Here is a 15741-nt window from a genome sequence, read left to right as displayed (position 1 = left end):
CCTATAAAACGCTAGCTTCAATTATCGCAAGCGTTAGTGTGATAAATTTTATACTTTGAGTTAAATAGGTATTTACATTTTCAATGTTTTTTATATATTTTTGGTTTGTTATAATTTCTTGTGTCTGTATATTTTTACTGTGTACATTTGTGAATTTATTTATCGTCTTTATATAAAATGTTATCCGCAATTGACGTTGAATCTGAGGTACCTACGGTATTGTAATTCACTTTAGAAGATTCTCAATAATAGATCGATAAGATATTGATAATAAATCTATTCGAAATGTATTTCGCATTTGTTTTTTGTCTTTCATACTGCGACATGCTCAGTCCTTAGATTGCCTTAGAGTGCCTTAGCACACCGGATGCGCGTGCGCATAATGTTGGAGCCGTGCACGCACGCGTCACGCAAGCCGTGTGCCGTCTCTCATAAGGCTCTGTATATTACAACGCACGTGCAATTGTTTACGCACACACATCCGGTGTGCACATGCCTATCCTGCAGAATAGGGGCGCAATAGGGTTGGCAACTGTCAAATGTTTGCACAGATGGCGCCATCAGAGTATGTAGTTAACCTTTTGGACGCCAATGACCGATATATACGCACCGTAGGTTTAAAGCCCCGCCAAAGACCGATTAATCGGTCATAGACCACAGAGCAACATAGACCTACGTGCATGTGCATAAAGTTCAATTTCAGTTTTGACACTTCGGTGACGTGGCGTTTGGATTACTCTGGATGACAGCTTTTGCGTTTAACACGGCGTTGAAAAGGTTTAAGTGGGATTGGGCCGGTCATGTCTACCACATGACGAATGACTTGTGGGCCAAGATAACCACAGAGTGGGTGCCCTGTGAGTCAAAACAAAGTCAAACCGGGGATCCGGCAGACCTCGTCGGCGATGGTGGGATAACTTGGACGTCTTTTTGGGAGACTGGCCAGATGTAGCTCAAAACCGGGAGGAGTGGAAGAAGAGGGGGGAGGCCTTTGCCCAGCAGTGGGACACAATAGGCTCGCAATATAATCATGTACATGTACGGGGCAGCAATATAATTACGCGCGTGCGATAGAGATATGAAATGGCGCGTCCATGTACAACAGTTATTTTCACCTCAGCAACTCGAACAAGCCTAGTTTCGTCACCGTTAGGGAGCGAAGAAAGTGCAACATTCCTCACTCCAGGGAGTGAAACAAAGTAGCTTTTTAATTTAGTGAAGGCCATGAACTGCCACTTCATTTTTTTTTTCTGTATTATTCTGTGTAATTCGAAATACATTTTAACCTTTAATATGTTCTCACTACTGAGGTGAAAAATTATGTGTAAGGTTCTAACTTAGAATCACTCGCTTCGCTCGTGATTCAATTATAGAATCTTTCGCTTTCTCGGGACTCAAAATAAACACTCGCAAGAAAAACCAACTTTCCTCTCTTGTTGCACATATAACTATTGTGCAACAAGAGAGAAAAGTTGGTTTTTCTTGCGAGTGTTGATTTTGAGTCCCGAGTAAGTGAAAGATTGAGCGTAGCGAGGGACTCAAAAACACGAGATGTAAAATAACTTTGCTCTCGTGTTGCACATACAATTTTTCATCTCAGTAGTGAGAACATATTAAAGGTTAAAATGTATTTCGAATTTGTAATAGACCCCGAAGTACAAAGTGGCAGTTCATGGCCTTCACAAAATTAAAAAAAACTACTTTGTTTCACTCCCTGGAGTGACGAAAGTCGCTCTTTCCTCACTCCCTGGAGTGACGAAAGACGCACTTTCCTCTCTCCAGGGAGTGACGAAAGTAGGCTTGTTCGAGCTGCTGAGGTGAAAAATTATTTGTACTTAATAGCGTCCTTACTTTAAGTATGACTTTATGTAGTTATAAAGGTTTCAAGTAGATAACGTGTAAGTGTTCGAAAGGTTACTTACAATGAAACAGTTGTTGCAAGTTACTCTTTATTTTACACACAAATATGGCAATTTCTTACAAAAAATATTTAGTTACTACCTACCGTAAAACGGGGTGATTTTACAAGGAAATGAATTTATTTAGACCCTCGTAGCGGAATTACGTATTTATTATATGTCGTAATAAATAGTCGTTTTGTATTTGCTACATAAAAATGCTGCTGAATAGTCACCCCTGCATTTTACAATCGACCCAGTTAAATATCACTAACCTAAGTAGTCAGCTGATGAACTCATTAGTAAAAATGACCCTCTGCTTTATACAAAAGGGCGTTGCTTTTCCTTCCAAACAGATTTTATAAATCTTAAATAATTGTGTTCTAACACTCCAAATGACTGTCTAAATATTATTTAATATTTAATTGCGTAGAACACGCTATTTGCATTTATCAAGCTATTTATCCGGCCTGACGACTTACGGTGGTTGACCTTGTACTTATATAACTAATTTTAAGATTATACCTATTCCTATTACAGGTTCCCTCGTTTCTCTTGTTCTAACTCGAGCGATTCGAATAGGGTCTTGAAGTTTCCGGCGCCAAAACCCTGAAAAACCGAAAAAGAAATGAAAAGACTTTCAGCATAAAAACGCATAGTCGTCAAATGTTGTGCCAAGAAGCGCTTTACGCGTATTAAATATTATAGGATAAATAAATAGATAAATAAATATTATAGGACATTCTTACACAGATTGACTAAGTCCCACGGTAAGCCCAAGGAGGCTTGTGTTATGGGTACTCAGATAACGATATACATAATATATAAATACTTAAATACATAGAAAACACCCATGACTCAGGAACTAATATCTGTGCTCATCACACAAATAAATGCCCTTACCGGGATTCGAACCCAGGACCATCGGCTTCACAGGCAGGGTCACTATCCACTAGGCCAGACCGGTCGTCAAAAGGTCGTATTAAGGCTTTTGCCTCCCGGTTTCAATACCATTACCGGATTTGTATTCAGAGGATCTACCGCGAAAAACTAAACCAATACGAAACGAATATATATCGATAGAGAGGCAGATAACGAAATATCGTTTATCGAGACCGCACAGTCAAAAAGTGCACGGGTTCATACAACAAATAGCTATTATTTGCACATCAGTTGTTAGCAGTATAGAAAACTTTAAATTACAAAAACCGTTATAGCTTCAGTTTTTCAAATGAAAATCCGAAAAAGTGTTTTAATATCGTCCGTATTTCCGAATAAAATAACAACTTCACTCATTTCAGATTCCAATGTCTTACATACATTTCGCTAACGAATTGCGAGGAATAATATGGGCAGGCACTTTATCCCACACCCTCGCACTCTGCACGGCGCTGCCCACACCTATCCATTTCCTCACGTCAAAAATGCTATCGCGAAACGTTTGACGTGTTGTCTCTCTGTCGCACTTGTTAATTCGTACGTAAGTGTGACAGGGAGGCAACACGTCGAACGTGGTTCGCGGTAGGCCCTCTGCTCGGACTGTAAGTCTAGAAGCAATCTACTTACATTGTGATTCCTCCTCTGTATAACCTCCAAAAACAAGGTCGGTCTGTCCTGCGTGTTCTTCGTGAAGATCTGCAGCAGGTATCCATCATCATCATAGTCTATCAGGATGTTCAGCTTCTCCAGGATGTCTATGCTCTCGGCTACTTTAACTTTGCTGTGCGCTAGCTGCTGGCGAATGAGCTTGTAGTATTTTGAAGGGATGGAGAGGAACTCGACGCCTCGAGCGCGTAGGTTTGTGATCTGGAATGGAAAACCTCATTCATGATTTGAAATGAAACTGTTTTTTTGTTGCAATAAACTTTTCAACCAAATAACTTTTTAGATAGATAGAGAGCGTTTATTCGTGGCAAAAAAGAGGAAAACACGTACATAGGAAACACAACATAAATAATATAAGCCACGAAATGGTCCCGACTCAGCATGGTGCTAGCCTGGCTGGGCTAGCGCTGATCTTCCGTCGGGGCCATGAACTAGTGCAGTTCTAAGAATACTAACACAGTATAAAACAAATAATAAAAGACACGTCAAGATTAATTAAAACAAACAAGATGCAAAAATAAAAATAAACAACAATTCGTTAAATAATAAAAATGAGAGTGTGGCGGTTGCGGAAGGGACAAAAAAGGCAGTAAGTACATACTTATGTAAATATAATAATCTTTATTGAATCTAAATGTAGCTTGTCTCAAGTTTGAGGCATTCCTCGTTAAATTGATGTTTAAGCATAAACTTTTTTAAAGTTGTTTTAAAACTATGAATGCTTTGCAGGTTTCTGATAGGAGGTGGGATGTTGTTCCAACACCTAGTGGCTGCGTAACGAAAACTGCCTCTGACGGCTGCTGATGTGTATCTAGGAGTTAGAAGTTGAGTCGCAGACCGCCGACCCTAGCGTGACTCAGATATGGAAAGCTTCTCATACAAATAAATAGGAGTCTGACAGTTTATTACTCCAAAGAGTAAAGAAGCAAGGTGCAGCTTACGGCGGTGGTGCATTTTTAGGATATTGTGCTGATTAAGGAATGGTGATACGTGGCCCCGCAATGGAATGCAGAAACAAAAGCGAGCACAGGCGTTTTGGACACGTTGTATAAGTCTTTTGGTTTTACAAAGAAGTCGTGGTCCAAATAGCGCATCCACATAATTTAATTTTGACAAAATAAGTGACTCTACTAACCTAACACGCAGTATTTCATTAATGAAAGGATATTTTAGTAGTTCGTGTGGGCACAGGAAGGCTTCTTGGAATTTTTAGGTGGAGTCTAACCTAAAAATAGCTTTCTATACCTTGTTAGGGTCGTTTCTTTACGTTTTATCGTCAAATAACGATTCGGTGACCAGTGCCCAGATCACATTTTGTTTGGGTTGATTTCAGCACTGAGTTGCACAGTTCGCCCTAGGGTCTCATATGTCTTCCAATCATATCAAACAAAAATTTACTGCCTCCCTCCTCTTCCTTCTCCTACCGCTTACACAACCCTCCTCTCCTCAACTCACATTACGGCTAACAAGTCTTGGCCTGCGATCTTTATTTTCCAGTCGATTCATTTTCCTACGTTCCCTTATTGATCGCTTGTTGTCCGACCATACCTGTACCTACACTCCTTTTTTGAAGAACCCCATACTGTAGCCGCTCGGGAAAACCTCGGCAGGAAGCTCATTCCACAGCCGAAGCGTCTGCGGGAGACTATTAACGATTGTCTTCAACCAAACTACTCACCGCAGTAATAATATCCTCCGTATTAATAGCTATATGCTGCACACCAGCGCCCCCATGGTACTCCACATACTCTTGAATCTGACTCTTCTTCTTCCCAGCGGCCGGTTCGTTGATGGGCATCTTCACTGTTTCCTCCCAATTGGCCATCACGACAGAGCGGAGGGCGGAGTACTCTGTGCACACCTGCTTGTCGTCTACTGACCAGAACCTAAGAGAATAATAATATGTAAACTATTAAAGCTATGGAAAAATTCGCCGCCTGATTCAAACTCGCGACCTTCTGAACACTTTCTGAAATACCATACCGGTCCAAAATATCGAAATAAGTCAAGAAAGTCATGAAGAACGGGATTGTGTTGGCAAGAGCTGGACCGGTTAAACTAACCAGTTACTGTCACAGAAAAAATACAGTAATTAAAAATATTTTTGTAAGAACGACACGACTGTTGACTTTTATACGACGAGGACCTGTCCATCATTATTAAGGTGCCGAAAAGCAGACAGCTGACTCAGTGACCCAAAGAAGATTTTGATGGTCTCAGACACAAGACAACAAATGAAAACATACAATAGTGTCGATAATTTACCTGTGGAACTGCAAGCACCGCTCATACCACGACGCGGCCGTTTCCATACCGTTGTCAGGCTGGTTGCCGACTACGTGATCAATGAAGTTTATCTCCACTTTAGGCCTGAAAACAACAAAATTTTATTTTATTTATATTTAATACTTTTTTAACAAAATTACTGTTTGTGGTACGAGTACCTGCCCTACGTGACTTGATAAACTGCCGGGCTATGATGCTCGACTGTATAAATGATATAGCTGTATAAATGATGATAAAACTGACATTTTATCCAGTTTTGACGTCTTATCCACTTTTGACAACGATAGCCGGTAAATGATATACTGCATAACATGGTCGTTGGATAATATGTCATTTGTCTAAATTTCCACCTTAAAATTTGATGATAAGTGGATAAGTTAAATGATATATATGACACTTGTCCAAATTTATACATTTTTATATACTTTTGTCCACTTTGACAGCAATAGCCGGTAAATGGCTACGATTGTTGGATAATTAGACATATAGTCGATTTTTGACGGCTAGCCTTTGATTAATTTATCGTAGTGCTCACTGGGCACGATAAGTGGAAACACATGGACTTGAATACTAGAAGGGGATTTGAAATGAAATGAAATGAAAAGTATTTATTTGTCAGAATATGAACATTGATGTGATCTTAAGTTAGAATTAATGCAAGTTCCATCATATTCTACCGTGAAGTTTGGTTTAAGGTCTTTTTGTGAGGATAGTACATCTTTCGTTTGTTCTGCTAAGATCAGCGAAAAAGACTTGTGGAATATAAATTGTGAAATATACCAGTTATTGGAGTTAAATATCAGTAAGTAACCGTTTTTTTTTTTCAATATAATATATACAATTTGGATTCCATTTATTTACATATAATATTATCAATACATTCTTTGTAGGGATGGCAAGATACCATTTCTCCTTGGCAGCTGCTGCTATTGAAGAAAAAGAGGAAAGAAAACTGCAACGACGGGCCATAAGGGATGCATGCAACCCATTCGATATGCCTAACAAGGAGTTTCGTCACATATATAGAGTGCGCAAAAAATTGGCACTCTATTTGTGTGGCGAACTCGACGCCGACCTCAAACCTCAACATGGCGATGGATTGCCGGCACATCTTAAAGTAAAGATATAATGTTGCACTATTCCTCAAATCATTCTTGTCACCTTTACCACCACCTTGATCTTAATACTTGTTTAATAATGACATACCAACTTACAACTCTTTATTTTAGGTTCTAACATCACCACGTTACCAAAGGGGAACTGGACAAGACCATGGCTTGTCCATTGCTCAATCTACGGTCAGCAAGTACCTGGATCAATTTGTGACTGCGGTGAATAGAAGGTATGTCCATTTTGGTACTGAACACCACTGACGCAGGCGATAAGAACTATAATGATGTTCCTTTTATACGGCGTAATCACATACATAGTCAGTAACATTATATTTATACATTTTTCCTAATACATACTTACGTATAATTTTGAGGACTATGAAAAAGAAATAAGGCTTGAATGTGTATTTTTGAAAATTAAAGGTAATTTGAAGTGTTTCTAAATATTTCAATGCATATGTACCTAACTTTTGTTATTAAATGCAACTTCTTTAGGACTCTTCGAAGCTTGTACTTCCATATTTATGGAAGTATTATTCAATATTAGCTACGTGTAGCTAAGGTACCAAATCATAAAAGTGGTGGGTTGTTTACAGACTTAAGGACAAATGGATATCTCTTCTCACGAGACGAGCGGTCCCGGCAATCCATCGCCAGAGGTTTACCCGGGTACCTGTCGAGTCGACCCTAGTATATAGTATCCATAATTTTTAGATGTAGGTTTTAAGTTTGTAAATTTCTGTATACTTTTTAATATAAATAAATACACATATAGCTAATTAATTTTTTGGTATTTTTTTGTATTAATAGAAATAAATGTGGAACTTAAAGATGAAGTTCATAAGGTAAGTATGCATAAAGCTAATGAAAGTAATTAATATGTACTTTATATCAATTATAAATTATAATTAAAGAATGGGCTTGATAAATTAGGTTTATATTAAGCCCGATTCACGCTTGACTGCACATTTCTAGTAGGTTTTCCTGTAATCTATAGGTAAAGATCTATTTTATCTATTTTCGAATTTTATACAGCACAACCCGAGGGTGATCCCACGATGTTTGACTACCACACCCATGAAAAGTTATAAGAGCGAAAGAGATAGAAATAGTAGATTTTTGCTTTTAGTGACAGTAAATCTCTACGAATGGGAAACGTGAACATTTCAAAAGTGGGTGTGTGTCTATGGACTGTGGTTACTCTTTTATGCATGGTGTCTGTGTGTCTATATAGGTTACATTTGATATTTTTTCGGAAGTAATCGCACAAAAAGAAAAAAATGTGTGCCTCTAACATTTGAACCCCCTTCTTCCTCACGTTATCCCGGCATTTTGCCACGGCTCCTGGGAGCCTGGGGTCCGCTTGACAACTAATCCTAAGAATTGACGTAGGCACTAGTTTTTACGAAAGCGACTGCCATCTGACCTTCCAACCCAGAGGGGGAACTAGGCATTGTTAGAATCAGTCCGGTTTCCTCACGATGTTTTCCTTCACCGAAAAGCGACTGGTAAATATCTAATTATATTTCGTACATAAGTCTATCATTTGAACCGTGGGTTCAAAACAAAAAAAAATATCGTGAATGTAGAGCTGTAGAAAGACATTCAATGAAAAGTCGTTTTTGACTTATCGCTAAAACTTCCCTTCTTACCTACTCCCTTTTGCCTGTTATGTTATGTTGTTACTTACTAATAGGCTCCATTCAAGGCAGCCTATTGTGACGGACGGGTAACTACGAAGCCCTACAATGAGCATGGCCCGACATGCTCTATGCCTTTTTTTTAAATATTCAGCACTTGAACCTCTTATGGTCACGTAATTAATTTAGATATTGTCTATGTCACCTATTTTGTGTATTTTTTTACTAGCCTATACATATATAAGAGTGTTCCACTGCTCGGCGTCACCTCCACCGCTATTTAGTCCTATCCAAATTGTCCAATGCACACTCCCACTTCTTTTCTAAATAAGTGTCCTGCCATCTCTATTTTGGTCTTCCTCTGCTCCGAGGTCCATCCTGTGGGATCCAGTATGTGGCTAGTTCGTTAATTCGGCCAACGTGCCCTTATATTTAGCCCACTTATAGCTTTGCGACCTTCATGCCCACATCCACAATACCGGTTTTGGATCGCAGTGCGGTGTTTATATGTAATATGCTCGGTTGGTCGGTTCTACGAACATCCAGCATGCTGCGTTCCATTGCTCTCTGACAAACCTTGAGTCTGAACTTTTCAGTTTCAGTTTAAGACAAAGTTTATGAATAGGTAGGATAGACATTCCGACCAGTTTATTTGACAAAGAATATCTGAATTTATACCAAATTGACCTGAATATCTATTCAGGTGCTGAATTTCTTAAAAAACAAGCGCACGTGTTGTCATCATGGTTTATGAGATACAGCCTGGTGACAGACAGACGGACAGTAGATTCTTAGTAATAGAGTCCCGTTTTTACACTTTGGGTACGGAAACCTAAAAAGTAACCACGGAATCATATACATTGGACACACGTAGGGAACTTTTGAAATGTTTACGTTTCCCATTCGTAAAGAGTGTCCTAACAGCAAAATCCAACTATCTATATCTCTTTCGCTCATTACTTTTCATATGTAGGTATGTGGTGGTCGAAAATCGTGGGTTCACCCTCGGGTTGTGCTTTAGGTATGAATTTCGGTTAGGGTCCGTTTCATACAGACAAGTGGTTAATAAGGATATTCGCTGAATTTGAATATGTTTGACGAGGATGTATTTTCAAAATGGCATAAAATCGTCAAATGAAGGAGTTTAATAATAAATAATACTTCGTTTTAAAGAACATATTAACTATTTACTTAAATAAAACAAAATTGGGCGATATCGTGAGTATTTTTTGAGAAAAGTTATCTTAAAAAAGAAAAAAACGTTAAATGCTAAAAAATTTGCGTCTTTGGTGACAGATTGCACAAAAACTATAAGTGCAGCACTATGGTGTGAATGAGAGATTAATAGCAAATTTATTAAGGATCACTTCGTTCCTATACACTTTTTCTGTATCTTGAACGGTTTCCTTAAAAATTGAGAAAAACCGGGTTACGGGCCCGGGTCCGGTGGGGGGGTGACGCAGAGGGGGAGGGATGGGGAGGGTTGATGAAAAATAACTTCGGTCCATAACGTACATATCCCAATTTAAAAAAGTTTTCCATTAATTATACCGTAATTTTAGCTAATTTCCCTTACCTAATGATTGACGCGACAGTATCTCGCCGCGAGATAGACTACCCGTCTTTCTGTATGAATTAAAGGGGGTCGGGTATTTTATATCGTGACGAGATACTCTCGCGCCAAACATGTGCTAGCCCGGCTGTAATTAGTTTATGTAGCTTCAGATACCATAGTAAAAAAAATACAGCGAATATAAGTTTTTTATAGAAAACTTGTTTTTGCTCTATTTCGTTTACGTTTACGAGAGCTATATAAACTAATTACAGACCTAGATATACCTCATGTTATCGAATATGCAAGGTTTGATTAAAATCCAACACTTAGTTTTAAAATGAGAACGAAACTCCGCTTGTATGGGAAGGTGAAATTCGGCCGAGCTTTCCCGGGACTCTTAAATGAAGATTACTGTTTACATGGCGGAACAAAAAGTATCATTCATAAGATTAACATATAGGATAGCTTTTACCCCTAAAAGCATCTGCTAATAGGATCAGAGTCACATGGAAAAGCTAGTTACTAAATAAAATACCTAATTCATGCATGTTTGAGAAAGATAAACGCATTTAAAATGGCATGGCGGTAAGAAATCCTGCTTCTTCTGATACAGGCGTTCGTAGGGCTCTGTAGGAAAAAGATAGGAGGGCGAACCATTCGTTCAATCCATTAATTGTAATCACTGATGCAATTATCAATGATACTACATCAGTTACTAGCGGCGATACTCCTCGCCCCATTTGGAATGTGGGGAAAAACTCGCACTGACCCTTAATGAAACAAGTTGGTCCAGGCTACAGCTATGTGTTTGTGAAGCTGGAGCTGGTGGTGTGATATTAAAGCGAACAGAGGCCTCGCCGGCGGGTTGCGGAGGCATAAGGTGGGGAACATCTTTGTGTTTACGAGTAATATGCGACTTAAGACCTCGGGACGTGAACACTCGCAACGAGTCAAGACAGTAAGGGGCACGACGACTCAGACAGAGAACTCATTGCATCTAACACCATAAAATAGTAACATAGTAAATGAGAAACTTATCAAATAACAAACACAAACCACAGTATATAATTATGAATAACTAAACAATTCACAATTAACGTCTGGCACGATACTGTGGATAACGTGTGTGTGTGTGGTGCACGGTGCACCGTCGCGACTAGCGGCGGCAGCGGGGACTTGGTCGGAGCCGGAGCGCTAGGCCTCAGACAGGGCGTCGAAACGAAAGGGGCCTTACGGCAGGCGAAAGCCGGCACTCCAATAGGTAGGCCTAGTTTTTTACAGGCGCCTTCGGGGACATCGGTAAAGAATGAATTCGATAGGGTCGTAATCGTAACACAATTTCAAACCGTAGCACAAAATTCTTACATTGCATATTTCCATTTTAAAAGAACATTTTTACATATATATTATATGATTAAAGTAGAATTTTACGACTGCTGTAATGCGACATGCTAAAGACGGTTAAATTTGAGGCGACAGTATAAAAGTTTTACTTTAATAAACGCCTTAAATAAACTCAATTAGAGTTTATTTTTCAAAAGCTTACACCATGGATAATTTTTAACTATCAATATCACATGTACCATGTGTATGTATCATGTGTATGTGTGTGTAAGTGATAGGATGTCATTTAGCCAAATATTCATTAAAATACACTTTAAGTAAACTTGTTTAGAATTGATTTTTCAAAAGCTCAAACCATGGATAATTTATAACTGTCTATGTCATTTGTACATGGATAAGTGGTAGAATGTGATTTAACAATCTATTCTTTAAAATACACCTTAAGTCATCGAGCTTAAAATTGATTTTTCAAAACCTCATCGCTATCATTTGTCACTTATACGTTATCCTCGCGACTTTATACCGAATTAAATCACTTATCAGATATGCCGTCTTTTCACTTATACAATGATAAATGAAATGGTGACAAAGCATCATAGCCCGGCTGGTTATTTTTAATCATTTTCAAAATGTGAATATGATTGGATTGATTGGCCACTACTCCGACCAAAGTCTTACGTATGATTGACATATTTTAGACGCTGGACCAAATCTGGAGTACCACTGTAATACTTACTATAATAATAATTGTATTGTTCTTCTAATTGTAAATAATTTTTGAATATGACGATGTACAATTACTACAAATAAAATATATTCTATTCTATTCTATTCTTACGGAGTTATATCTATCTTTGTACTTACTAATTATCTATCTTTGCTAATAATAAATCTCCACGAGGTGATTGTAAAAATGATATTTTATGATGATAATATGCGTATTACTTAGGTAGTATCTTAGTTAATAGTACCTACTAAACAAAAGATTAAGTAGGTATCTAGTTTTTCCCGTTACCCGGAACCAGGGAATATAGAAAGAAATACTCACAAGAATTTGTTTATAGGATCCTGCTGTAACAGTTGGTATCCAGGCAAGAATGGCCCTTTGTAGTTAGTTCGATCTACCAAAGTGTGTGTGTTGTCGCCATACTGTAAAAAAACAGCAGGTACATGTTACTAATACGAAATAGAAACAGTACAAACTACATTATTTACAATGAATTCACGGTCACGACCAACTTGGATGAGGTAATTTGTTAGTGATGTAGATAAATCGATATTATTTTTCGAAGTTTTATAAGTTATCCTATTATAGAAAGAATAAATACTCAACGAGCATAGGTCAACACAGTACAGTTTTTACAGTAGGATAACTTATAAAACTTCGAAAAATTATATCGAATCCTCTTGTCTATGTGTGATTTAAAAAATCACTGTAGATACTACTGGTGCAGGCGGCGCTGCCACAGATTATATAATAGTTCTTAGCGCTGCAGCGTTTACATACTTACTGTCTTCAACACGGCCATCCTGACCACACCAAATTCATCGCGTTCCTCCCAGAGGTTTTTCACAACGACAGCTCCCTGTTTCTTGGCGTACGACAAGATGTATTCCAGGTTCTCAACTTGGAAGGCGACGTCCTTCACGAAGTCGCCGTGGTAAGCCACCTCGTTTGATAGCAGGGAGTCTTCGGGCTCGTATTGGGATTGGAGAACGAATACGATCTGAGGATAAAAGTTGTATGAGCCTAATATTACATCATCTAACATACATCATAAAATATTCCAGCCACATTAACAGTTTCATGGTTTATGGTACGTAAACTCTGTATTAGAACATTTCAGATTTAGTAAGTATTTAAGAATTAATTTTCTAATAATTAATACTCATATGCATGTTCTCTCTTTACGCCTAAGCATCGGCCAAGCCACATATTTTGGCTAAGGTGTAGAGTTTGTGAAGTTAGGGCTTGTAGTTAGAAGCTTGGCTCTACAAGAAATCTGATAGGTAACTTTTTGACAGTGCGAGCCTTATGGTTTCCACTTGGCAACATTTTACATGAAAATGTTTTTGGTGGGATAAGTTTGACTTGGTCAAATGCGAAGGCGGCATTTATATATAAAGTTGAATATCAACATATACCTCTACTAATTATAATATAGGTACCAAACTTTTTTGCAGGGTACTTATATGCAAATTGAATATTTTATTCATCAATTTGACTGTTGGTAGGTACAAATTTATCCAGATAAATATTTGTGTAAGAGAAACGAAAATGTAATTAATAATTATCTTACCTTATTTAATCTGACAGCAACCGAAGACAGTTTCCTGGACCCAGTCTCCAAGCCCTTGAAAGCCAGCGGCTCGAACCCGAACCTCGTCACGTAGTAACTGGCGGCCTGGAAAAAACGTCACGCAGAAATTATTATTGAATCGTAATTTAATTTTAAAGGGCAAAGTTAATAGTTACCATCTAAGAGCTGATAGTGGGTACCTAAACCAAATTCAAAATTGACGATGACTGTTTTGTATTTTGCAGCGAATGGAAGGAATAATTACCTATTGACTGCAATATAATAATAACGGACACACACTGCCTAAATGTGTGTTTTATTGTACAGTCGCCATCAGATATATCGGAGCATTCGGAGCGGCCAAAGCGCTCACAAATATCTGAACACGCCTCTATTGTCAGGGCGTTAGAGTGCGTGTTCAGATATTGTGAACACCTCGGCCGCTCCGATATATCTGATGGCGACTGTACAGAGGATGTACACAACTTGTCAACTGTAATGTCGTCTATAAGAATGCCATATCTTTAGATTTTTTCTAATATTCAAAATGTTAAACATCTGCAGGTCCGTAAACGGACACCTACCTGTTTGGCATTAGACACCCAAAAGGTAAGATGGTCGAACGCCAGGAACTTCCCATTTTCAGGCTTCTTTCCCTTATCTGTGTACGTGGTCTGAAAGAAACAAAAGACGTTTGATAAAAAAAAAACCGTCCAAGTGCGAGTCGGACTCGCGCACCGAGGGTTCCGTACTTTTTAGTATTTGTTGTTATAGCGGCAACAGAAATACATTATTTTTGAAAATTTTAACTGTCTAGCTATCACGGTTCATGAGATACAGCCTGGTGACACACATACAGACGGACAGCGGAGTCTTAATAATAGGGTCCCGTTTTTGCCCTTTGGGTATGGAACCCTAAAAAGTATTTCGAAAATGTATTTATGTATTCTGAAATACATAGATCCCTTGCTTTTCAAATAGTCAAGTAAGGTAGATGTATACGGCCGGCTCTGGCGCTTTTGCTAGCCACAAAAATATTTAAGGCCACTTGAATCATTCACTAACCCGGGGTTAACCGGTTTAACCTGGAGTTACCATGGTTACCAGTACTGGGTTAACGGTTTAACATGTAAACCCCCGGTTAGTGGGTGCAAGTGGCGCTTAAAACGACTCTTTATTTCACCTTCTTTTATTTCACACTTGTCAAAAAAGTAGAAAACGAAGAAAAGCGAAGCGTTATTCTCACATACTTAACACTATAAAACTGTTATTTCGGAAACGATTAGTATTGTTAAGGGCCAAAAATATAAAGGATAACTAATTTTAGAGGACTCTACTACTTTGTAGCAGGGGTCTTATACCGGTATTGTTTTCATTATCTCGGTTGTTGGTGTCAAATGATTAGAATTTATTCAGCTACTCTAATAATTAACACTTGACAGCTATTTTAGATAAAGATAAAGATAAAAGACATTAATTCGTGACGATCACAACACAAGTACTAACATGTACAGACAACAACAGCAAGAAAAGAAGAGAGAGAGAGAGAGGGAGAGATTTTAGAATATAAGATATATTGGACATGCAAGGCTTTTGGCAAAATCTCCTTCACACTTAAATTCTCTGGAATATTCGATTTAAACCTTAGAAGCCTTACTCGATTAATTTATGTTCAATCATTAAATAAAAAACTTCACTTTTTCACTATAAGTAAAATAACTACTCACCATTGTCAAATATCAATCCGTTAAAGCTTAAAAGTATCACGTTCGGAAATTTTCCGGGTTATAAAAACACAACAGTTTAGTGTGGCAATGTCACAAGAACTGGAGACCTGTTATCTTCCGTCCGTTTTATATGGGGACCAGAAATGTGCTTGTTATTTATACGAAAACAAGTCAAAAGTAAAGCGGCGTCCACATAAGTAGAATTTTTCACGGATTTGGTTATTTATTGTTCGCAATGGGTATAATCCGTAATTTGATCATTACAACATAGAGC

At 38.2% G+C, this 15741-nt stretch overlaps 1 protein-coding gene across 1 annotated transcript; it reads right to left on the bottom strand.

The window, feature by feature from the left end:
- Window positions 1–1951: 1951 nt before the first annotated feature.
- On the bottom strand, window positions 1952–15604 carry LOC134745908 (4-hydroxyphenylpyruvate dioxygenase-like). Its single transcript, XM_063680018.1, has 9 exons — window positions 15468–15604; window positions 14325–14414; window positions 13741–13845; window positions 12952–13167; window positions 12489–12589; window positions 5769–5873; window positions 5182–5389; window positions 3465–3704; window positions 1952–2507 (listed from the first exon to the last, which is right to left on the bottom strand). Exons 1-9 carry the CDS (start codon window positions 15468–15470, stop codon window positions 2433–2435), a joined length of 1143 nt encoding a protein of 380 aa, XP_063536088.1. The 5' UTR covers window positions 15471–15604; the 3' UTR covers window positions 1952–2432.
- Between the last annotated feature and the right edge of the window lie 137 nt (window positions 15605–15741).

The sequence above is a fragment of the Cydia strobilella genome, chromosome 12, assembly GCF_947568885.1.
Source record: "Cydia strobilella chromosome 12, ilCydStro3.1, whole genome shotgun sequence".
In the NCBI taxonomy this organism is placed as follows: Eukaryota; Metazoa; Arthropoda; class Insecta; order Lepidoptera; family Tortricidae; genus Cydia; species Cydia strobilella.
This window is presented reverse-complemented; position numbering and strand designations above follow the sequence as displayed.

What these genes read in the sequence shown, in the direction of transcription:
- LOC134745908 (XM_063680018.1), bottom strand. An exon ending in GATCCTATAAACAAATTCTT is followed by an intron (nt 5,874 to 12,488) that starts GTGAGTATTTCT and finishes TGTTGTTTTCAG; the next exon opens with GCCTAAAGTGGAGATAAACT. An exon ending in CGGAGGATATTATTACTGCG is followed by an intron (nt 3,705 to 5,181) that starts GTGAGTAGTTTG and finishes TTTCCATTCCAG; the next exon opens with ATCACAAACCTACGCGCTCG.